We start from the raw sequence: 25,931 nt of genomic DNA, 5'->3' as shown, positions 1-25,931 counted from the left end.
TGATCAGACGACGTGGAGGCTCATTGATTAGAATAAAAAGCAGCAGAGATAGACGAAGTTGAGTGGAGCCATTTGCACAACATTATCAGGTCCTCTCGAAGCCAACATGCAACTTTAATTGCAGAGGATTTTGCCTCCCTGTTGCTCAAATGGATGGATTCAGTTTGCTTTTACCGGTATAGGCTTGCAGAGGTTTTTTTATTTATTTAAAATTTGCCATGGCAACACCTTTAATCCTTTCAAAGCTACTCCTTCAGCCAGATTTTTTTTTTTTTTTGGAACATTAAACCACACTGTTCTTAAAGTGCATCGGTGGACATAGGGGAGCAATCTTCCCTTCAAAGCACCATTTTGTTTCTTTATATATTGAAAGGTATACTACACTGTTCTCAAAAGTTCAACATGGTGCATTTTGGAGGTGCGCGCTACCCTAAAAGACACTGATTTTGTACTCCAGACACTGTTTCAGCCTCAAAAACATTTGTCGAACATTTACACTGGAGCTCAATGTGACAATTCACGATCCAGAAATTGACCTTTTTCTGTAATTAAGGACGGGATATATGTCATTCATTTATATCATATCATAACACGTTGCCACCCTCTTAAAATAATGGCCTGAGTCACAGTTTAACAAAAAAAAAATGTTGTCAGGATGCTGGCCACCTCTGCTAAAATCAGCTCCATCCTTCATGAAACAGATCATTAAAGTTGAACCGAAATGAAATTATTTAGACATAAAACATCATTATTATTTGATTCACCTTTTTCTTGCTTTCTGAAAAAAAAAAAGACTTTTACAAGAGTTGACAATGTATCTATTGTTTTAGCCCCAGTCATATGCCATATGCTTCCTGCAGGCGCTGAGGTGCACAAGTTCACCAGCTAGCTGCTAAATATTTGATGCCCACGATGTAGTGTTGCACATTATTGGCGGCTGAGCACCTTGAGCTTTGCGAGCAGTGCGAACGCTGTTCCTTCACGGCTTTTCCACCTCGCACGCCAATATATTACAATGGATGCGACATACACACATGTACACTGACACACATACGTGCGCACGCATGGATGCCGCTGCTTAAACTTGCTATTTTTTTTTCTTCCCCCCCTTTGAGACCTGCTCCAATCCATTCCCACTACTCTACCTGACAGTAGAGTTTCATTATCCCCAAAAATGACATTTCCCCCAAATTGACGCAGCTTATCTCCTCAGGAGGAGTTCACCTCCGTGGAGGACACTTTCTGGCCGCCTGGAGAAAGCACTCTAAGCAGTAATCGGCGTGTGAAATATGAGTGAGGATATAGAAATGCAGTTTAGTGGATAGAGAGGCCGCTCCACTTGCCGGTGTCTGTGAGAGTGATTCAGGTTCATCCTTCTTCATCCCCCGCCCCACCCTACCGCTGAGAGGCACGTTCATCTGTCCAGCTATTACCCCATAATCAATGGGACCGCGCAATTTTTAACGGCCAACGGGCTGGTGCTGTTAAGCATTTTACACAGAGCTTATTTAAGCAGCACGCCACAGCGAGACGGGGGTGGGTCGCTTTTTCTTTAGCTCTTTCCGTAATGGGGTTAGGCATGAAATACACAGTGCAGGTGGCATTGTTGACGCAGCACTTGTAGGCGAAATGATGAAGTCATCCATCACGATCCGGCATGAGGTCGCTCCCGATCGGAGTGCCCCAGCATGCAACAGTCTTAATCAGAACATCTGCTCGCGCCTCAGCCTGGAATCACAGATGCTGTGATCGAAGTAGGAGGATAGTTTACTACGGGGAGGATATCATTTTTCTCAAGTGTCTGAAATGTCCGTGCCGCCGGCAATATTTTCACATCCTAATGAGATGTATATCGCGTTTTTGTTTAGTGCGTGGCATCATACTTAAATCTGCTCCTTGCCATGTCATCGACAGTACTGTTAAATGCACGTGTCCGTGACGGTGTCAATCAAAACTAAGAACCTACGAAACCCGAATGAACATAGCAGAACAAACATTGAACGATCTGGGCACTGACAATTGCAAATCGCCTTGCCCTGAACCAAGTCTGCCACTTTTCCTGCTTGTTATTATGACATGTTGAAGATTTTGAGTTAGGACATTGGCTTGCCCAGGTGTGCATTTCGCTTGCCTGGTAAGAAAAGTCGTCCATCCAAATGGAAAGTATAATTTTATTGCTGTAACGCAGCTGGCTAATGTTAGCAGCTAACTAGCCAAATAGCTCACAGAGATGGCCCTCTTCGTCAGAAATGGAAACAGCCTCAACCTGCTTCTTTTCCAGATGCTCGTGAATCATGAAAGGCAAGTTCTGTCTTGCAGATTTTCAAGCTCAGTTGCCTGTTAGCCGTTTTATGTTTGGCTGTAAGTTTTCCAGTGACATCACGGCTGACCCCTAGTGCGCCGATCGACTGCACATTTTCATCAAGGAGATAAAGGGAGACAAGGCAGCGGAAGGTACAGCTGCAGTTTTGTGCCAAAAACAAAATGTGAAAAAAATAATACCGGTAATACTAATAAACGACCTCAATTTTGAAACGAGCCGTCAACAATTTTGATAAATGACATAATTGTCACTGGTCGACTAATCTTGGCAGCATGACGCCACCGTGCATTCAGATTGCCATAGATACAAAGAAGGAAGTGTCGTCGAGGAAGAAATCGAATTTTGGCTGACTGTTAGGCTTCTGTGGTAACTAGCGGTGGTGGCAAACACTTCTCATTTTTATTGTGATGAATAACTCATGAGACAGGTAACACACATTTTCATCAAAAGCGGCTGTTCCTCTATTTGTGTTCGCATATAACGCATGCTTCAAATCGCTTCCTGATGGGCTGTCGTTCCATTTGGGATCGGGAAAATGACTTTTAGCACACTTCATACCACAGGAACAATCTTTCAGAAACATCGGGGCTTCATGGGGGGGGGGGGGGGTGCTCCCCTTCAGCCCCAGTATCGTTATGTTTGTATCAAGTTCTCGAGCACCGTATGCCTGGGAAAGAAAAATGGGTGTTGAACCAGAAGAATTGTGCCAAAACATATTCCTTTACAAAGGTCATGCTCACTTTCAAATTCATTTCTCACGTTGATGGATCAGACTATTGTTTAATTTGGTGGAGAGCTGCACTACATCATACTGAAAGCTGTTTCTCATCTTCTGGGGCTCTTATTTAGCGAGATAAAAACGCTTATCCAGTTTAATCCAAATCTCAGTCTCTTTGTCAGGACAGAATTTTTGCACTCTTTTATTAGATTTAATTAGTTGCGCCTATTGAATGTGCTAGCTCTTGCCATGTTTGCAGCCATTTCTCTGTCTTGCAGGGTGAAACTATCAACTCCATAGGGGTGTTCACACGGCACGCATTTGCATCGGTGCTGCACCGACGTATTTTGTTGGCGTTATATCTTACACCGCTGTACATTTTGTGGAGCGTTCACACATATAAAGCTGCTTACTAAAGAGAAGCGTGTTAACTCCGGTGCAGCCCCACTTGCGTTCACACGGCAGTTTCTGCGGGAGTGCAATACGGAAATAAAACATGCGCATCCGTAAAGTGTACTTCCTTTTTCCCGCCTTGTTTGTGACATATCGAAAAAACATGCTTTATACTTCTCCAGACAAATTAACGCTGTGGTCTATCAGATGATGAAAGGATGAGAGAGAGAAAGGAAAGAAGTACAAACTACCCAGTATGCAATATCCGTATGTAATCAACTCTTTTCACGGGTAGCGAGCCTAGCCCTGTAGCGTTCACACGTCCCATTTTATATCGGTGCTGCCCTGCAAATTAGCATTTACTCCAGATAAATTTTTTAAACCACCTCCTGAGCAGGGTTAAATTTGCTCCGGTTTAAGCTGTTTTCAGGGGCTACACCGGTATAACTTTGTACGTGTGAACGCTCTACGGGGGGCAGCCCCGGTGCTACACCGGAATAAAAGTTGCTGTGTGAACATCCCTAATGAGTGGGCTTGCGATTTGATCGCTGAAGAAAAAAAATCTCATTGTGATGGAAGCGAGCGAACTTGCGCGTGTGTCTGTGAGAATGCGCTTTCATTTCCTCCCCTCCTTCACCGAATCTTAGCCAGAGCCTGTCTCTCTCCCAGTACATCATCACGGAGGGAATAATCTCAAGTGTTCCATTTTGCATTTTTCTCCACTTGGTGATCATGATCTCGCGCTGCTCGCCTTATAGATGTCTTTCTTCTTCTCCAGGTCCTTACCTCGCTTTATAAATGTGTGCCTCCCCTCAAAACCTCTTTTTAAGTATTTGCCCCTGTTAAAGGACCACATGCACCGTGTCACACGGAGCTGTCTAATGTTTTGGTTAGCACAACTACAACAAAATATTTTAGTTCCGCAGTATCTATTTAAGGAGAGTTACAATTAGATGAATTGTGAATGAAGAACTTTTAGTTGAGATGAACTGTCATTCAAAATGTAACTGATTAACTTTAGACTTGTCTGTCATTACGTCATTTGGAACGTCTCATGAATAGTCTAGTGCAGTGTTTTTCAAACTTTTTTGAGCCAAGACACACTTCTTTCATTGAAAAAAATCTTGCGGCACACCACTAGCTGAAAATGTGAACCCCCCCGCTTATTTTAACAATTAACGTGTTATAGTGTTACTATAACCGTTTTTAACATTGAAGAATGACGTTATAACAGCTTGAATTGGAATCAAATGAACACAAAGAAAACAGTATTTTATCATCTTTCATATTTAATGTTTCACCGTCGTCCTGCATTCATGCGTCACAAATTCGCTTGTCTCTCGTCGAAACACAAGGCAATTGGCTAGCTGTTGCTGGTCCCTAGCGGTATGGGAGGGTACTACATGATTACTTTCTGGGCGAAAGACCGCACAGGCATACAAATTGGATATTTTCCCGCGGCACACCTGACAATGTCTCGCGGCACACCAGTGTGCCACGGCACACGGGTTGAAAAGCACTGGTCTAGTGTGCAAAGTAATACTTCATAAAATTGGCTTATTTAGCAGGAATTTTGTAATTTGTCTTACAACTGAAGACAAAGAGCTCTATTTTCATCATGCACTAGTACGCAAATGTGGGCTTATCCTGATTTTTGTACCAGCACAAGGCTCAGATATGCTTCTCCCATGTCGACACCATGTCACCATGCATTTAAAGGCTACGAAAAGAGCCATCTTGATTTCATATAATAGAAGATGATTTCACATTCTTGACTACAAATCCAAATTAGACAGCGGCTTTGTCTAATTTGCCCCCTCGCGGAGATATGCCACACACCGCATCGGATTTATGCCGCTCATAAAAATAGAGCCTCTAGTGTAAAAATTTGTTGCAGTCAAAAGGTCTTAATGACAAGGCTTTGAAATGAATGTGGGGAAATATTATAATTGGCTTGTGATTTTGGGTAATTTTAAGATCCTTTTATCACCCTTTCTCAATTTGGCAAGTCTTATGAGAAGGAAAAAATCACACTTGCACGTTACCAAAGACACATTACCAGTATCCCCCCCCCCCCCCCCCCCATATCTTCAGAACACATAGGCATCTTAAAACATCTCTGACAATGTTTTAATCAGAAATATCCTAAGGATAAAGAATTATACACCCTTTGAGCTGTTTTGGAGGGGATAGCCTTGTGTCATACAAGTGAGGCATCAACCACTGCCCCCAAAGAATGACACTCTTGGTCAAGCTAATCTTAGCTCCTCCCTCAAATACAGAGATCTTTGAACATCCATCCATCCATTATCTGAAACCGCTGAATCCTCACGAGGGTCGCGGGCGTGCTGGGGCCTATGCCAGCCATCTTTGAGCAGTAGGCGGGGTACACCCTTGAACTGGTTACCAGCCAATTGCTGGGCACACACAGACGAACAACCATTCGCACTCGCAATCACACCTAGGGAGAATTTAGAGTACTCCATTAACCTGCCATGCACAGTTTTGGAATGTGGGAGGAGTACCCGGAGAAAACCCAGAGAGTCACGAGCAGAACATCCAAACTCCACACAGGAAGGCCGGAGCTGGAAATGTAATAGGCAAATAAAACATTTACGCGGCTGTTTAATCCCACAGTTGACAGACCCAATTTATTGTTTTCAAGCAATTAAAAAGTCAAAAACATTTTTTTTGGTAATATGTTCCTTTTAAAGGATATTGATTTTCGCTAATTCAGGTTCAATGTGTATCTCGACAGTTGCGGCTTCTCCTTATCACTCACTTCCTTGTGTTTCCAGCTGCAGCTCACCAGATATTGGACCAATGCAGATGTTTCATGCTGCCAGTCCAACGAAGGGAGATTGATGTGCGTGTTGAATGTTGTGTGTGTGCGTGTGTGTGTGTGTGTGTGCGTGCGCGTGCATGTGCGTGTGCGTGTGCGTGTATGCGTAAACATGCTGACCTGCCCGTGTGTGTTACCATGAAGTCAGGTGCATGTTAGTGGAAGAACATGCGCATGGATTTGTAGTCAAGAATGTGAATAACACAAGTACTCTTACAAACGATTTTAGGAATGCATTCACAAAGTTTTCATTAGGGAAGTACTATCCGTGCCGCCAAGCGTATCGATCGCCTTTTTTTGTTTTGTTTTTTTAAGAATTTGAAAATAATGTGATGTTGTTGCCACGCATCCGCCTAGCAGGGTAATGTTATGTTCATTTCGATGTTCCATGCAATCATTCTATCGATTTGAACTATTGCGGTTCTCCTGTCATCAGCCTCAGCCACCTCGCTCCTTTTTGCTCACGTTCAACTTTGAAGTGTTTTTCATCCTCTGCGGTGACCCGCGCTTTATGGCCGGTTGTAAACACTCAGATGCCTCAGGACAATCATGAAGGCATCTGCAAAATAAGACGAGCGACTCTGCCTCCAATGTAACTTTTAATATGTGATAGTTCACTTTTGAAATATTGCCGTCCGAATTAAAAATTCTATTATCTTGTCATGAAGATGTAGTAGTGGCACGCTGAATTCGTAATGAATGATGTTGGATGAGATAAATCTCTATTCAGATGAAAATAAGAGCCAACTTTAGACAATTTATCATGGACGCCGATGTTTAATTGAACATCTGGCTCGAGAAAACCTTTTTTTTGGTCATGTAGTTTTGAGTTCAATTTTTATTTTTTAATTGGGTTTCTTTTTGTTGTTGTTGTATTTAAACAGTTGCACTCATTCCCACTGCAGATGTTCAGTTCCATAATATAAATTTACTGGTTACAATATTCAGAACGGTATTCTCATTGAGGTTTTAGGTGGGCTGGAGCATTTCCCAGCTGACTCCAGCCCACTTAACAAGCAGCAGTTTGGTACTATGAACAGATCTTCCAAAACAGGCTTCAAGCTGTTAAATTTTACTCCCTATTAAAGTATAGTGTTTAAAACAACAATATAACTTTGCTTCAAAGTCTGATATCTTAATGTTAACTCATCGACGCCACTGGCAGGCTTACAAATAGCATCCATGTTGCTGCGTTATAATGAAAGGAAGAATTGCTACAATAAACGTAAATATTGCAAATTACAACGTCAATTACAGTATCTGAGTAAAACTCTTCTTTGTTTGTCTGTATTATTGTATTATACTGTCACCCGGTGGCTAAATCACATGCACCACAAGTAGGCGCGATTAATTAATCATGATGGATAGAAATGAGTTTGTGCATCGTGATTAATGTACGTTTCATTACATTTTTATTCCAATAACATGTTATAAAGCACGGTTGCTATACAGTGCTTTCCTTATTTAGAATACATTACACACATTTTTTGGGGGTTGGGGGGGCGGAGAAGGTATGAACTAGGGCTGAACAATTACTATATTTTTCGCACTGTAAGGCGCTTCGGAGTATAAGGTGCACCATCAATGAATGCCCTATTTTAAAATAGTTTTCATATCTAGGGTGCACCACATTATAAGGTGCATAGAATAGAAGTGAGAATAGTGGCTGCGTTTGTGTTATGCATCCACTAGACTGGCTAAAGGGAATACAATACAATATAATCCAGCTTTATTTATATAGAGCTTTTACAACCGCTGCAGCTGTAACAAACTGCTTTAAACAACTTTGAATATATTAAATATATACTCAATACTAAAATCAGAATAGTGATCCAGCTATAAGGCACACTGTCGGTTTATGAGAAAATTGAATGCTTCTCGGTGCACCTTATAGTTCATGAAACGCGAACAATTGAAATGATAAAGCCTGTCCGATTTATGTTTATGCCACACATGTTAGGTAGAATTTTGTGAGGTGAATGCTCAAAGGACTGCAAGTCAGTGCTCAGTAAATGCACAACTGGAATTGAAGTAGAATTTCATTTCTGATTAATCCATGGTTCATTTGCCTTTATTTCCATGTAAGCCTAACCTATAAAAGCAAAATATTTATATGTAGTTTATCTGATGTTGTTTATTGCAGCACAGACGAATTTTCTTTTTGCTTGTGTTGGTTAAAAAAACAACAAAATAAAACATGGGAAGATGACCTTGAAAAAAAAAATCTCATATTAAATTTCAATTGCAATATTGAGGGGTTGGGGGAAAAAATCCCAATTAAACTATATTTATAAAATGCCCAGCTCGAGTAGAAACGGATTGATTGCATTTCGATTTATGTAATTTGTAAAGATTCTTGATTTATTATTATTTTGGTTTCAAGCACAGTCAAAGAATGAATTTAAGACGTATCTCAAGGCACCGCTTGATGGCGAGCAGAAAAATGCCGGATCAAGTCGCATTGCTCATTTGCTTCCCTCTGCATAGTCGCTATGAGCTCAGTGGCAGCACGACACCTTGGACTGCTGCCTCTGTTTGGCTGATCGGCACGCAAACACACATGCGCGCGCACACACATTAATGCACAATCAGCCCCTAACTGGACTCTTATGTTATTTACATTCATGTGAACAGATCGAGAAATACAGTCTTGTGACCAATAAACAGCTTAGAGAGAGATATGGTAAACCAGAATGACTCTTATTAGAGTGCTAACCCCTGCCAGGGTTGAAAAGGCTCATTTGGATCAGCACCAAACTCCTTCATAAAAAGAAACACTTGCCTGCTTTGTCATGTCTGCACTTGTTTTTGACCGATATGTTTTGCTCTTTCTCCGTGCAGGAAGAAGTGAAGCGCTATCATCGCTATTGCAATCACAGTGGAGGGCAAACGGCTCCCAAGGTGGAGAGGTAAGACGGCACATACCGCAATATTGACGCAAATTCCCAAACAACCGATAGCATACCTCAAAGGTCAAACACCTCCGATGCCGCAGGGGAAATTTGACCTCCTGTTTTTTTTTACATATTTGTAAGATGTTGCACAAACGGTACTTTGAAACCCTAACCCAGGGTTGGAACTCGGAATTGAAACCCTATCCTTCATTTGAAACATAACTCAGTCTTGACATCCTCATCTGAAACAATGACCCTTCATGGAAACCCTAATTTGTAACCCAGTCCCTTGTTTGGAGCCCCAACTCAGTCTTGAAACCCGAATTTGAAATGCTAACCCTGTCTAGAAGCACCACTCTGAAAGCCCAACCCTGGCATGAAATGCCCTTTCTTTAAAACTGTAACCCTGACTTGAAAGACTCACTTGAAACTCTAACCTAGGCTTGAAAATGTAATTTAAAACCTTAACCTCTTTTCGAAACCCACACCCAGGCTTGAATCCCTAATTTGCACCCCTCACACTGTATTGAAACCTTAATTTTAAAAGTTAGTCCAGATTTGAATCTGTCATTTTTAACTCTCATCATAATTTGGAACCCCAACCCAGGCTTGAAACCTGAATTTGAAATCCTACCCCTGTCTTGAATCCCTTATTCAAATACCATAACCCAGGCTTGAAACCCTAATCAGAAACCCTAACCCTGTCACAAAACCTTGATTTACAAACCTAACCATACGTTGGCGCCCAACCATAGGCTTAGTTGCCTTCTTTGAAAACATAACCCTGTCTTAAAAAGAAAAATGCAATGAAATAAAAATGAAAGGTAATGATGTTCCAAACCCCTGCCCCTAAGGAAATAAATAAATATATGATCTGCCAATTTTTGTCAAATATCCTCTCTGTTGCCTGATAGTTAAACAAATACTGATGGACAGTATTGTAAATGTTTGTAATTCATATGTAAAAAAAAAAAAAAAGAAAGGAAATTACTTTATCCATGATACATATACCGTATTTTCACGACCATTCGGCGCACCGTATTGTTGGGCGCAGTCTCAGAACGGGTGCTATTTCTGTATTTGACACATACACAAAACGCACTGTATTATTGGGCGCAGCCAGGCATGGTAAAACAGACGCCATCTTAAACATACGGCATGTTAGGGCCGTGCCTTTAGCATCCTCTTACACGCTCACCCTTCACTCATTGGCTACTGGTACCTGCTAGGGGCGTGCCTTTAGCGTCCTCTTACATGCCCACCCTTCACTCATTGGCGACTGGTACCTGCTAGGGACGTGCCTTTAGCGTCCTCTTACACGCCCACCCTTCACTCATTGGCGACTGGTACCTGCTAGGGACGTTCCTTTAGTGTCCTCATACATGCCCACCCTTCACTCATTGGCGGACTTCCGCATGCCTGTTGCCTTTTCTCTGTATAAACAGCGTGTCGGCCAGAAGTGCTCTCAGTCAGGCTTTGGAACTCGGCGCATACACTAGACGCTCCGCATTATAAGGCGTCCTGTCTATTATGGAGAAAATTTAAGACTTCTAATGGCGCCTTATAGTCGTGAAAATACGGTATGTATTTTTGAATGTATCGGCTCATTAGTCGGTTAACGGAATTTTTTTCGGGAAAAATATCTTAATCGTTATAAGGCATATATTGAAATTGTGACGGGGCCTGGTTATTATTATATGTTACGGTTAGCAATTAATGCTATTCATTTATGTGAACACACAAACATGTTAATGTTTTCTCATAATGAGAATTTTAATTGTATAAAAAAAATTCACTTTCAAATTTTGAAATGATCAACATGACTAGGAAATCACAATTGTCCCATCATTGTTGAGCTATTTTAAGAAGTGGCCCGCCAGCTACTCATGTGGTCCTTGGGGGCCCACGGGCCTCACGTTGGTGACCAATGCTCTAACCGAAGCTTGAAACACAAATTTTGAAACCTTTATCTGACCTTTGAAGTCCTACTCTGATCTCAAAACTCTGTTCGAGGCTTAAAACTCGACTTTAAATCCAAAACACTGGCTTGTAACCCTAATTAGAAACCCGAACAGTGCCTTGAAATCCCGCCCCTGCCTCAACTCTCCCCTGTCTCTTTTTCATCCTTGCTCATCCTCAGGCACCTCCAGAGGGGCGAGGTGGAGGCAGACAACAGGCTTCATCGCCGCGGGCAACAGCAGCCACACTTGGAAATCAAGGCTATTGTGTGAGTCTCACCTGTGTGATTGCTTGACTTACCAAAAGCCCATTCTTCTCATTATTTGGTCACTTTCACCTTGCACATGACCAGTGCGCTCATTGCCTCCCAGCTGCTGTTCAGATTTAGTCAAGTCTCCCCCTTGTTGAGAGTCGACGCCACGTTGCCGAAGTGGAACAGTGTGAAAACGGCTCTCGCCTGCGGCTTTTCCTTCCATGAAAGTGGAGATTAGAAAACGAAAGCCATTGTTTCTGTGTAGAGTTAATATGATTGCCACGCAGAGGGCCGAGACCGACTTCCACGGAAAGCGGTGGCTCAAAAGGGAATGGAGACAAGAGGAAAAGTGGCAAAAATGGGGTTGGAGGCAAGAAAAGGGCAAAGGTCGTGGTGTGGTGAGCTTTCTGCTTCTTGATTCAATTTGTTCCATTTGCTTCAGCTGTCTCTCCGCTCCAGCGGAGGTGAATTGTGTTTCTCCATCGGGCAATTGATGCGACACCCCACGGTGACCCTCGGTGTCGGGGCCACTTGGTGGATGAACAGAAAGTGGAGAGTGAGAGGAAGTCTTTCGGAGGTGTGCGCCCTGAAGAGTGGGAAGAGGTTAGGGCAGGCTGAAAAACGTTCTACAGGCGCAAAATAGATCAAGTTCAGAAGGAAAATGAAGAAATCCACACTCAAGGAAGACATAAGGCACAAAAATGACATCACAATTCAGTTGTATTTAACTTTTAAATTGACATTTAATCTTGGAAAAGAGTTTGTTTATACAATTGTGAAATCAACATTTCTTTGCGATGCGTTTGAATTGAATCGTTATTTCAGAACCGTTATTTTATCTTTCCTCTATTTAAGCGCAGTGTTAATGCATCATGTTACAGTGACTTCCAATGGTATTGAATGTACTTTTTCGGAATAAAACCCCTGTCTCAATTATGATGGGCACTACACAATTGTATCTTAACGTTGTTCATTCAGGTGCTTGGAGAGCTAAATATTTTTAAGGTGGTACGTGGTGTATAAAGTTAGGATAGATTGATCCATTTTCTGATCAGATTTTTTTTGTTTTGTTTTTTAACAATGATCAGCTCCATAATCCTGATCATGTAAAGCAGGGTGTCAAACCCATTTTTCGTGGCGGGCCACTTTGGAGTTACGGCTTCCCTTGTGCCACACACATTGAAAGTCACAGATTTTGTGTGTGCAACAAGCAATAACACAATAAAATCTGGTTCAACAGGTTTGTGCGCTTGCCCTTGGATTTGTCACCCAATCGCAAATCAGAACTCCGCATTTCCACATCCACATCCTTACAGACAGTTAAAAACGAACTTTGGGTTTTTCGATTCATAATTGTCTATCGTCGTTTTGAGGTGTTTCTAATTTGATACCGATCTTGCAATGGTTCTCATTAGAAGTAGGCTTTCCACCCCTTATCATCTTATGTGAGTTCAGGCGAATTTATTTGCTTCGCCATCACTCAAACCTCCTTCGCTTTCCAGCATCCAGCGTGCCTGGCGCGCCAGCGTGTCACGCCGAGGGAATTGGCAGGAACATGACAAGAACGGAAGAAGCCAGAGTCCCGATGACACCGTAAGGACCACCGACCTTTTCCCGGTAAGAAAAAGACAAATGCCGTGACAGGAGCCTTGTGAGCCTTGTCTGCTGCGCCGGATTAATAACGCAGCAGGGGCAAGGGAGAGAGGGAGGCAGGAAGGGAGGGGTGTTTATATTCAGTGTCATCTGCAGCGACACGAGGGTCGGGTCGACATGGGCGCATCAGGGCACCAGCTGGCTTACCGCCCAGAACCTTAATTAGCCCTTAATTAGCTAAATTTTCAAAGCTGGTTGATTGATTAATGAAGTGTCTTTGGCCGTGTCCTCCACTGTCTACGTCTCGCTCCCTATCCCTCCATCCCTCCTCACCTCTTGCGCTTCCCGAGGGAGATTGTTTGGAAATTAAACAGTGCTCACAGGGCATGGCAGCCAAACAAAAGACAGAGGTGTTGAAGATAAAACAGTCACAACAGAAGGCTGAGACGAATGCAAATAAAAGGTGCCTTTACATTGAAATGATAGACCAGGACCGAGACACACCACATTGCCGGCACAGCTCCAGTCATGCATTTAGTACAAACCTTTTGCAGAGACGGAAAAATATGATGTCATGTCTGCATTCTCACTGGTGTGCGTGTGTGTGTGTGTCTGTATCTGCGAAAAAAAACAAACCGGAAAAAGATTCCCTAAACAAACAGATGGACTGGTCTCCTGGTGAGACTGCGTTTGTATGCAAGTTTGTTTTGAGCTTGTTTGTTCTGCTTGAAGGAGTTTGTTGTTCATTAGCGCCGCTGCAAATGGCTTCTTAATTACAAAGTTGCAGTAACTTAAAAGCCAAATTGACACACACATACAGACATACCTCAGGAGCTAACAAGTGCCCCAAAATTATACATATTGCCCCAGTTATTATCCATCCATCCATTTTCTACACCCTGAACTGTTTGCCAGCCAATCGCAAGACATACATAGACAAATAACCATTCACACTCATAATCACACGTAGGGACAATTTAGAGTGTTCCATTAAGCTGCCATGCATGTTTTTGGAATGTGGAGGAAACCGCAGTACCCAGAGAAAACCCACGCAGGCACGGGGAGAACATGCAAACTCCACAGAGGGAGGCCGTAACTGGAATTGAAGCCTGCACCTCTGCAGTGTGAGGCGGACGGGCTAACGACGCCCACCGTGCCACTCCTTCCCAGTTATTAAATGTTTTTTTAAAAAGTGAATATTTTACCAACACCCGCTTGCAGGACTTGACTTGAAATGCAGAGTAGTTTCGAGAGGGTTTGTGGATCGGGGCTATTTTAACACTCAAACTGGGACACTGGTTCACCCGCATACAGAAGCTGCTTTTAGGGAAGTAATGCAGGAGTGATGGCCGATGATTTCACACAATAATTTTCCTCGACTTCTTGCCGTGAGTCCTGCCTCCACCTGCTCCGTGTCCATATGAAATTGGATAGCAGATTGTTATCAAGATTTTCCTTTATAAATCATTGGTTGATCGGATCAGCAATCCCAGTCAATCATATAGCAGAAAAACATCGTGATATTTGAGAAGTGAGATTGTAGGAATTACAGAACGTGTGCAGTAATTATGTAAACAGGTTTTTCATACCACTGTACGTCGATAATTCCCGAAGCATTTTGGCCTTTTGTCCCTATATACTAGGCATGGGTGACTACCAATATCAGCCATTGTTATCGGGCCTTAATTTTAAGGAGTGGGTACCGTGGAGGTTGCTGATACCTGCCACCGATACTTAAGGCAAAAAATAATAATAATAATAAATCTGACCTCAAGTAAGACCTCCTTGCCAGTAATCGTTGCTCTGTGTCAGAAAATGGTTTTGTCCACAATATTTTGTCATTCTGTTTACTGAAATGTCCGATGTCAAAACGTAATTGAGGTACCGGTTCTCTGTATAAGTGAGTACTCAAAGAGCGAACACTTGTTCTGGTATTGGTCTGACAATAGGTGGTAACGAACATCCCCCGTATGTACAGAATATACCCCACCTAAATTAAAGTGTCTTGAATGCTCTTGTGGATTCCAAGGATCTTGCAAAGATACTGGTTTGTGAGGGGAGGGGTTGGGCTGGTGTGCAGGGTTCAAACATGCTTCATGCATATTTCATGAAACTGCGCTGTTGAACACAACACATAACCAACACGCCTGCGCTCACACTGTGCGAGACTGCAACATCCACTGAGGGTTTTTTTTCTCCCCCCTATTGCTTTCTGTCTTCAAACACTCTCCAGCGATAACACCAACAATTCCACTCTCTTTTTCTCCGTGTCAACTTACCCACAACTACTGCGCATCTCCCTGGGAGTCTTCTCGTGTGTATTTGTATGCCGAGCCTCGACAGACACGGGCCTGCTGTAAACTATTACCTATACGCGGAGGCGCCGGGTCCTTAATGCCCCGCTCTCGCCTTCCCTGGCCTTCTCATAGTAAATCGATATATGACAGTTTGAACACACCACCTCACCTCCTCTTTGCCCACCTGTGGGGGTTGGGTGTGCGTTGTTTCAAAGGCAGAGTCGCTCCAACCTAGGTAGTATCCCGCAGGGGTGTGTACTGGGGCAGGCTCGAATAGACACAGTGTGTCAGCTCCTGGCAAGTCAACGCTGTGACATTTGGACATTTTATGAGAGTGGGATGGAGGTGTCGAAATGGCAAATTCTGCATTTTAAAGGATGGATAGAGCGAGAGCACATTAGAGCTTATTGTGATTGCTTAAAGATCCCTAGTTAGATCTAGCACTAACGTCGGTGACGATGAAGTAGCTTGTTTTTGCACTTAACAACCTAAGCGTTTTCAATGGTGACACTGAGTGGTGCTCCATAACATTTTAGTCCTCAATTACCCGAGCCTCCGACTCAGAGTTCTGGTAAAAATTAGAGGCAATTCAGTCCTCAGTGAACCTGGTTTTGTAAAAAATTAAATTAAGGCAGTCTTCAATGAACTAAACATACTTGTTTGATAAACATTTAAGGTAAGTCAATCTTCAAACAGCGTAATATATGTACACGTTTTTGGAATTGTCTATAATGAGGCTGGCAATTTTGTTTCACGGTGCCATTCTTCAGCTAATCTTCGCAAGAAAACACAAATTGAAGTGTAATAACACTAAAGGCATTTTACTTCTCTTTAGTGACTCCAACTTGCACGCTTTTGTACACGTTAAAAGCATTTCAGTCTGCAAAGAAGTTGTTATATTTGGACTTATCAAAGACAATTTATTTTAAAAATATATTAACATGCTTCAGGGTTTTTCCTGCGTTCAAAATTGTGTGGCTGCCACTGCACAGGAACGACCTGAAGCAACGCCTCACGCCCTCCTTCACTGAGCTGCGGTATGCCACAGCATATATTGGAATATCGACATCTTGTGAATAAATCTAATCATATCAGTCACTTACAAGTCTCCTAAAAAAAACAACAACTCAACTCAACTCAACTGTATTTATAGAGCACTTTCAAACAGCCATCACTGCATACAAAGTGCTGTACATGGAGCAATTAACATATAAAAAGAAACAGTAAAGCAAACAACAACAAAAAAAGTTTTGAAAAGCTCATTACCGGTGACAAGTGAAACTATTATTATTATTATGACTTTTTAAAATCATGGTGAACTGTCAATTGTCTTATATCTAAACGTGATGAGTTAATTCGAAACAAAGCCACATTCCAGTTATAAGCAGCTGTGTACACTTTGTGCAACCACATTATTTCAGTTGTTTGTTTATTATTTTTTTTACTTTCCCGCTCGTAAAAGATGAACCTCATGGTAGGATCTTTTTTTATTTTTATTCTTAGTCTTTTTTTTTTAAAAACACAAACACCTGATATTTATACAAAGGTGTGTAGACTTTTTATCTCCGCTCTAGGTGTGTTGGGAATGGTTGTCTGTGACGACCAGCCCAGAGTGTACCACACTGCTCACCCATAGTCAGCTGTGACAATATTTCCTACTAGATTTTCTGATTTTCGGCTCATGTGCAGATTTGTCCAAGTGCCTTGAGTATGTTCTCTTTTTTTTTCTGTCCATCCATCCATCCATCCATTTTCCGTGTCCTCATTACGGTTGCAGGTGAACTGGAGCCTATCTCAGCTGACTACAGCCGAGAGGCGGGGTACTCATTGAACAGGTCGCCAGTCAGTTGCGGTCCATTGGTTTCATTTGTTGAAATGATCACTGCTTTCTTGCGGATGAAGCGCTGATGCACCATTGCCCAAGAAGTAATAACACACTTCTACTTCCTGCGTTAATTTACTGTACGATGGCAAAGAGGAGAAAGTATAACATCATCAGGGCTCAGACCTGCATCCATGGCCGTGTTTGTGTTGTGAACATTGATCTCCTCCCAGCCCTGTGACATCCCACCCCCCCGCTCCCCCCCATTGCTGTAGCAGAGAAAGTGTTAGTGTAAGCATCCCTGCAGCCTTGTGTGGGAGATCATTCTCTCATCTCTCCCGGCTCCACACTCTCACAAAGGGAAGTGACGGCTTCATCCATACCTTCACCTGCCCTCCCGTAATCCCCCCTGTTCCCCACCCGCTCGTTGGAAAGTCATCTCTCGCAACACACACACACACACACACACACACACACACACATCCTTCGAATCAGCAGACAGATGCTAACGGATGACTCGCTTTATTGGTGTCAGTCGGTGACTCATTTGAAATAAATTTATATGTCTCTGCTCTGGGGTTGACATCGATCGGGTTTAACTCATTTAATAGCCGTGCCATTTGCCTATTAGCTTATTTACTGTCAGAACGCGGCCCGGCCGGCTTCCTGGGCGGTGGCGACTCCTCACATTTGTATCGGTTATGGCAGAAAATGTAATTGCTCGTGCATAATATGAACTTGATGCCATCCCAGTACGTCGTCACGGACACGGAGCTCTGCTACGCGGCTTCTTATTTTTATTTCACATTTCATTTGAGACACACTTATGTTAAAGACGAGGGTATTTAATCCGTGTTTATTAGGTTTTTAGCTGGTTGCGCAGAATGGAATCTGGGCACTAAATCAGCATAATGTGGAGAGGTGATTCTTGCCGTTGATTTTTATCTTTCAATAACTGGGCTCGTTCAGGATGTGACTAATTACGAAACTCTCCGACCGCATCTTTGCAATGATCCTCAGTAAAATAAACAACATATGGATATCAGCATGCACATTCAGGCTTCAAGCGAAAGACCCACAAGGCTCTGTGACTATATGAGGTCCCCAAATTTAATCAGATACATAAACATGTACATTGTAAATGCTAAGTTATGCCATGGCAATGTTAACAGTTAAATATTTCAGGTCAAAACAGACTGCCTGCTATAAAAAAAACACCAACAAATAATTTAAAAAAGAATATATATATATACTGTGTCCATCCATCCATCCATTTTCCGAACCGCTTGATCCTCACAAGGGTCGCGGGGGTTGCTGGAGCCTATCCCAGCCGTCTTCGGGCAGTAGGCGGGGGACACCCTGAATCAGTTGCCTGCCAATCGCAGGGCACACAGAGACGAACAACCATCCACGCCCACACTCACACCTAGGGACAATTTAAAGTGTCCAATCAGCCTGCCATGCATGTTTTTGGAATGTGGGAGGAAACCGGAGCACCCGGAGAAAACCCACACAGGCCCGGGGAGAACATGCAAACTCCACACGAAGCTGGAATCGAACCCGGTACCTCTGCACTGTGAAGCCGACGTGCTAACCACTGGACTACCGGACTGTATATATATATATATATATATATACACAGTACATAGGGCAGTATATATATATATATATATATACTGTATATTAAATTATTATAATTTTAAAAAGTCCATTTATGTGAAGTGAAATCCATAGGCTTATTTTGTAAAACGAAAAGTAATAAGCTAAGCAAGGTTGGGTTCATCTTATATTTTAATTAAAAATAAACTTAATTCTTAAACGTCACTGTTAAAAATGCACTTCCAATGAGGCATTGGAAAACTGTTTGTCAATTTTATGTTAAGCGGGATTGTCGGCATCTGTAGAGCGAATAAAATACAGTGTAATCCAATTTAATTCCGTTTAAAATCAAGGAATGAGTGAAGTAGTTTCCCAAGGGTAACTGTGGCAACACTGATGGACACGAAGCATTTGAACTATCGATTGAACAAAAAATGGAAGTCCATTAGGTCACAGATATGTATAATGTTCAATCCATTATTTCTTTGTGCTTGCCACGCCCCTGGCTCCGTTATTATTTTTAAATAACACCTCATATTTTACAATCCCACACCCCTCCATGAGAGAGTTGACAGCTGGCTTCCACACAGACATAAAAACTATACCGCGACGCTCAAGAAACAGCCATTGATTTTGTAAAAGCCCATTGGGAAGATTTCTCGGGGATTCATCACGGCCGGACAGTGTGGCCGAGGAAAGATGAGAGCGTGCTGATGACTCCGGGACGTGTGGCGGGAACGATGGATGGCTGATGAGCTGAAAAGAGGAGGAGGAGGAGGAGGAGGAGGGAGAGAGCATGGAGTGACTTTTGGAGTGATGATCACTCTGCATTAAAAGCCTCAGTGAGATTACGTTTGTGAGTATTCTTTGTTATTTGTGTGTCACTCCTTCATCTCCGTCCCCTTGTCAGACCTGCGCCAAATTTTGACGAATGTGTGTGGATGTGGACACAAGGATAAGAGGTATTATGAACTTAATCTTGAACACGTGGAAGTTTGTAGGTGACATTTCATGACGGCAGTCAGCCAGAACTGCACATTGGCCTGTCTAGTTTGTTTCCTAAATGGACCGTTGTGTAGCGCTGAACCATATACCTAAGGTCCACAAATATAGCGATTGCGATTTAGAAAGTACCGTAATTTCCGGACTATAGAGCGCACCTGATTATAAATCGCGCCCACTACATTTTTAAAGGAAAAAAACATTTTGGACACACATCAGCCGCACCTGTCTATAAGCTGCAGGCGCTGACATTGTAACGTGAGATATTTACAAAGAAAGACTGTACACAGAAAACATACCTGAACTTTTCTTTCCAAATAGTGCTTGTAACACGGCAGCACAACGGCAGTAAAACATCACTAACGGGGATGGTTAAAAAAAAAAAAAAGAACATAAAAGTCACTGTTCGCTGTCAAGTAATGCTTTTTTTTTGCGATGAAAAAAAAATCCTCGCTTGCCGTAACACTCGGTCAACCATTCCTTTATTAGGCTTTCTACTATCTACCCTTTCGTGTCAACTTTCACGACAATATCTTTCGGGAGTTTATTTTTTTCTTTTTTGGGCATAGTAATCCTTGGTGGTGCAGTGCAGCCCAAAGCACAGGTCAAATGTGCCCTCTCATGGCCTGTTGTTTTCAGTGTGACGGATGATAGCGTCTTAACCGACACGTACTGTATATATTACTTCTCTCACTCTTACCTTTTATGCTTGAGTGCTCCCTGGCAGCCATTAGAAAAATCTTTATATAGGCCGCTTCATTATATAAGCCGCAGAGTTCAACGCGTGTGACAAAAGTCACGCCTTATAGTCCGGAAATTACGGTAATATGCGTTTATTTTTATAAGGTCCACTTCCCGTGTATTTTTTCACAAAACCAGGCAATCCATTAATCTGTATTGGAATTAATATCATATTCATTCCACATAAAATCTTTTGGTCTTACTTCGTGTCATGCGACTTCCACGCTGAATTAAGTTCTTGTTACCCCACAGTTTTTGTCTGCGCATTATTGGGCTTAATGTTTGGGTGGTGAAGATGGATTTTCACTTTGCTTTGCACCGAGGAAATTTTAAAACTAGCTGTGATTGTAATAGCCGAAGCTATTGAGGCGAACCGCTATTTCCAGCCACAGCATTCTTATTTTTGTGATCTCATGTTTGCCGGCTTGAGGTTTTGCGGCTCCGCAGAATGTTATAGCCCAGTGACGGCAGCAGACGCTAACATCAAAAATGCTCTGTAAATTGGCTGATGAGATGCCAAAAACACGTGCATCTCCGAGCTTCAACGTCGATGCAAAAGCGGTTATGACTCAACTTTGACAGCAGGTGTTTGTCTTTGGCTGCCTCTTTCACTGCCTTACGTTTATATCTCGTATGGTGAGATCCTACTGTTCCTCAATAGGCTGTATTGTCTTTATTTCAAGTTACAGTTGGCTTGTGCATTTGAATGGGAAGATGTTTACCTTTGCAACACAGCCTTTTTCCCTTGGTCACCTCAAGAACCAAAAGCATTCCTTCTTCAGGAAATGTGAGCGGTGCTCTACTATTAAGCCTGTGGACTGTGGGTGAAAGGAGCTCCAGGGTGATGGAATTAATGTTCTGCAACTTTTGAGTTATAAGACCATTCTTTTATGTCAGAAATGCAGGCAGTGATTAAATGACATGATTTGGGGGGTTTCTCAACTTTGTTGGTTTGCTTTGGTTCGTGGCACATTGTAGCCAAGCCATTTATTTACTGAACTGCAAAGAGTATATTAAATCCTATCAAATGAAAGTGGAGTTCAAAACAAAATACACATGGCATTTTAGAGAAATGAAGCCAAATGTTAAGAATGAAGTCAGACTCGATGGCACCTCCCCCAACAATTTCACCAAGGTAGGAAACATACTGTAAATATCAATATTAGGGCTGAACAATTCAAAAAAAGTCATGTCAAATTGTGTTCAAACTTGTGATTGTGATTTCATATGTAATTAGTATTTTCAATTGCCCCCCCCCCCCCATATATATATATATATATATATATATATATATGTATATGTATATATATATATATATATATATATATACTGTATATATATAAAAACAAACACAAACAATAAATGTACCCTGCGATTGGCTGGCGACCAGTTCAGGGTGTAGTGCTCCATTCGCCTGAAGTCAGCTGGGCTAGGCTCCAGCAGCGATCCTGTTCAGGGTAAGCAGTGTTAAAATTTAAGGCTGGACAAGCAATAAAGTAATCAGTATGACAATCATATCAACTTTATTATGCATAAATGTTTTGGCATTCTCAAGTAGGCTTTCACTTAAAAGCAAACGAACCATGAAATAATATGAAACAAAGTTTATCAACTTCATTTAGAGCTGCCAATTTATGAAACACTTCGATTCATTTCAGTGTTCGCAAAGTTTTCCGGTAGTACTTGGGCCAAAATGTTATGCCTGGCCTCAGCAAACATTGGGGAACACTGACTTAAGTTACTTATCCAGAAAAAAAAAAGGAAGGCCGTTATGTCCGACAAGCGCGAGGCAACATGTGCACTCACGTAGGCGTGTGGTAGTGGCACATACGTGTGCGCAGAGCACACATCAAGTAAATCCGCCACAGCCGTCTCCCGACCATCTGTCCTAGTAATGACAATCTGCGTCTCGGGGCGACACGCTCTGCACCTTTTCTTACGTTTGCTTTGGTTCTCCAGCTCCGCCTTCCGCACATGTGCAAACAAACACATACACGCATCCACTTTGTGCCCCTCTTTAGCTCATAAGCAGATGGGCATCGTTTTTTTTTTTTTTTTTGTGTAGCCGGCCAGTTGGCCGTAATGAGATCCCAGGGGGTTAGAGGAGTGCTGGTGTAAGAAGGAGAAGTGAGCGCTACCCTGACCTCCACTGATAGGGAACCCCCCCCCCCCCCCTCCAACTTGATGTCTTCCTATCACGGTATGACACCAGCACCCTTCCCACCCTCCTTCCTCATTTCTCCAGTCATCTATTATGAATATCCATTAACAAGATCACAGGCATTGAAATCCTCCTCTGACAGTGTTCTTGCAAAATGGACATTTGGATGCAAGGAGACGCAAATTGCTAGTTAGTCCTTGGAGAGGATGTCAAGGTTGCAAATAAAAGCCTTGACTCAGCCAATTGTAAGATTTAATTTTAAAGTAATTTGAAAACGAGGTGAGAAGTGCGGCGCAGTTGACAAATGCTATGATAGGATTTTGGATCAGTTGCAGTAATAAATTTGCGAGACAGAAAAGCTTTCACAAGTTTGCATTTGGTCAGAAAAAGAAATTCCCAATAAGAAAGAATGGAACCAGAAATTGTAATCGACATTTTAATAACATTTTGTCACATAAGTGTATTTCCACTTTGGGATGTAGTCAGGGCCAAGTCAAATTTGAGTCACAAATATCCGAGTCCAAATGATGTCCGACTCCGACGTCCAAGTTGAGATGAAGAGTCAACCTTAAATCCGAAAAATACGATTTTCAAAACCACAAAGTGAGTGAAATGTCATTGTGCTCAACACTTAAATGCCATGGAACCTTTGCCTTTTTTTTTTTCAATTTTACACAGTGTGTGCACATAAACAACCAAAACAATTTCAAAAACAGCCTATTAATGGTGGTCGACCTTTGCAGTTATCAAACATAGCATGAATTGAAATCCAATGTATACATCCCAATAGTTCCCCTTCTGTTCAGGACACTTTTTCACAACTGTCCACCACATTGTCGTTGTGCGCGCCGCATCCAGTCCCTCCTCATAAGTAGCAGTGTGCTGTGTTCCTATTGGTCAAAGAACCGATCCAAGGACGACATAGCACATGTCAGTTTTTTGCCGGCAGGACGAACAAAAATATGTGCAGTCTGATGTCATCATAAGTCAAGGCACAGGTCAAGGCTGTACGTTTAATAATCAAGCGAACAGAATGGGTTACATTTTGCCTATATGTAACCTATATATATGCCTATATACTGTATATCATAGATATATATCTATCTATCTGCAATCATTATCTACTCTGCTCTGTTGAGATCGCAGGGCATGTCCACATAGTGGCGTGAAATGTGTTCAGTATGCGGCGGGAGACTGCGGATTTTGTCAAAGTCACATTTGATCTCCTTCTGCCCTTTCTCATGTCTTTTTGATCTGAGCCAGCACCAAAGGTGGAGGTGTTGTCCTCTTGTAGTGTGAGCCTCATAATGAGTTTCCAGTCCACACACAGGTGAGGACATAAGGGCCTGAGGAAATACCTGGATGGACGCCGATAGCGGTGTGTTTGTGCATATAAATAAGCGAGCGTGCCAAAACGCTGTTCATGTTGGGGAATGTTCTCCGCCAAGGGCCTTGGCTTTGAAGCTTTGTCTGTCATAGATTATTGAATCTTTGAAGCCTGTGTAGAAGCTTCTATTTGCATAATGCATGGGCATCAATGTAAAGGTTACCGGGTTAGCATGTGTGTGTGCTCCAACCGCTTTTCTGTAGATATCCGCCCTCTTTTGCCTTACATCTTTAAGACTTTCACTGAAGAAGGCGCTGGATGGATGCGTAAAGAGTCCCCCCCCCAAGAAATCGTGGTACTGCTATGGTGCTATTCTGGTCTTCTCATTTCGATAGAAACCTTCAAAATAAAATTCCCAGACCCATGTGGAGTTTTGTTTTTGCTGGAAAAAAAAACTGTCTGAAAAAAGACACTTAAAACCTGGGTATAGTTGTCCGTTGAGATAGAAGTTTAATTTGTTCCACCAGCATGCCCCTGAACACTCCCACCTTGATTCATCTTTCCCCATTGAAATGAATGAAAATGCAAATAATCTGTTCCGACCTCCCCAAGAAACAACACAAACATTACACTTGATGATACTGTACTCTATAAAAGCCGACCATAATGACACATTTAAATAGATGTCAAGAATTAAATATTTTTAGGTCACATTTTTTTCTTCAATGCAAAGGACATTGCGCTGCTCCTTCTGATTTGCATACCTTGTCAAACTTGGGGCAGTATTCTCCAGACATAGCCAAACAAACTATTCAAGTACGTCAAATCAAATTCATATACAAAACACTCATTGTATGTCAAATGTATCCGAATCATGACGCATATTCAAATAGACAGGTCAGTAACAGCATGCAGGAAACGCTGTGTATGCAGCTCATTTATACTGATGAATTACTGCCATATCCGCATGTACAGTACATAATTGTGTGTGTGCGTGCGTGCGTGTGTGTTTGCGGCAAAACATCTATTTTGAAAAATGTCATCAAGCATTAACTCGCAATGTTCTCTCCTGCCAGCCCCCATTTCCTGAATCTAAAATACCTCAACTGCGGGAGAACATGAAAAGAAATACGACAGGCGCACACATAATTATGAAGTGATTATTAAATTGTGCCATGATTCCCCCCACCCCCCTGCTGCCAGTCAGCATATTATAGCTGTGTTGTTTCAGCGTGACTGTGCTCTGAATCCCAAATGATATCATGTTCAAATAGCTGGTGCTGAGAGACGTGCTACTGCGAAACAGGCACTTGATTAGGTACACTTGCACAATTTCATGACATCTAATATGACAGCTGTGGCTACAATGCAACTTTTTTTCTGGATGGATAGATGGATGGATAGATTAAAAAAACCCTCTCAAATAAACACCTGCTTTTGCCCCTCAAGGGAAAAAAAAGGCAGTAAGAGTAGTTACCTCACATATTAGATGCTATTGTTCACACATGGACGTGATCGTTTGTAATTTTGCTCACTGAAATGTTTACACTGGGCAAGACCCCTGCAGCCTGCAATTCTTGAATCGATGTCTTTTTAATTCTCATGTCCTTTGCTTCAGCATTTATTTTTCATGATTTAAAAATGCTCTTAAATGTTCTTCGTATAAGTGGAGGGAAACTAGCAAAGTAAGAATTTCAATTCTCTGGGGGTGGGTTGTTTTGTTTTTTATTTAACCGGTGTACATATGACTAATCATCTCGAATTAAACAGTTAACTTGTGAGCCCATTACAACTCAATTGCTGGAAATAACAAAAGCATGTAAACAGCCTCTCGAAAAAATTAGAGTGTGGAGACTTACCAAACGGTGTAAACCATTCCCCAGTACACAATATAAAAGATTCTCTTCCATTATTTTGAGATTAGACTGATGCAGTCGCGCCGTAATGTTGTGGGTGTCTATGTGTGATGTTCTTTGTTCTTCCACCCATTCAGCCTCAATGTTTTCC

At 42.2% G+C, this 25,931-nt stretch overlaps 1 protein-coding gene across 1 annotated transcript in view; it reads left to right on the top strand.

Annotated features, from left to right (window-relative positions):
• schip1 (schwannomin interacting protein 1) overlaps positions 1-25,931 on the top strand; it is a 237,072-nt gene that overhangs the window by 500 nt on the left and 210,641 nt on the right. The window contains exons 3-5 of the mRNA XM_086124988.1: positions 9,118-9,185; positions 11,311-11,397; positions 12,885-12,999. Coding sequence (XP_085981114.1) covers positions 9,118-9,185; positions 11,311-11,397; positions 12,885-12,999 — 270 coding nt within the window. The remainder of the gene's footprint in view (positions 1-9,117; positions 9,186-11,310; positions 11,398-12,884; positions 13,000-25,931) is intronic.

This window comes from Hippocampus guttulatus, chromosome 12 (genome assembly GCF_054856545.1).
Source record: "Hippocampus guttulatus isolate MCC_2025c chromosome 12, RoL_Hgut_1.0, whole genome shotgun sequence".
In the NCBI taxonomy this organism is placed as follows: domain Eukaryota; kingdom Metazoa; phylum Chordata; class Actinopteri; order Syngnathiformes; family Syngnathidae; genus Hippocampus; species Hippocampus guttulatus.
Note: the sequence above shows the minus strand (reverse complement) of the source record. Positions and strands in the feature narration are given on the sequence as shown.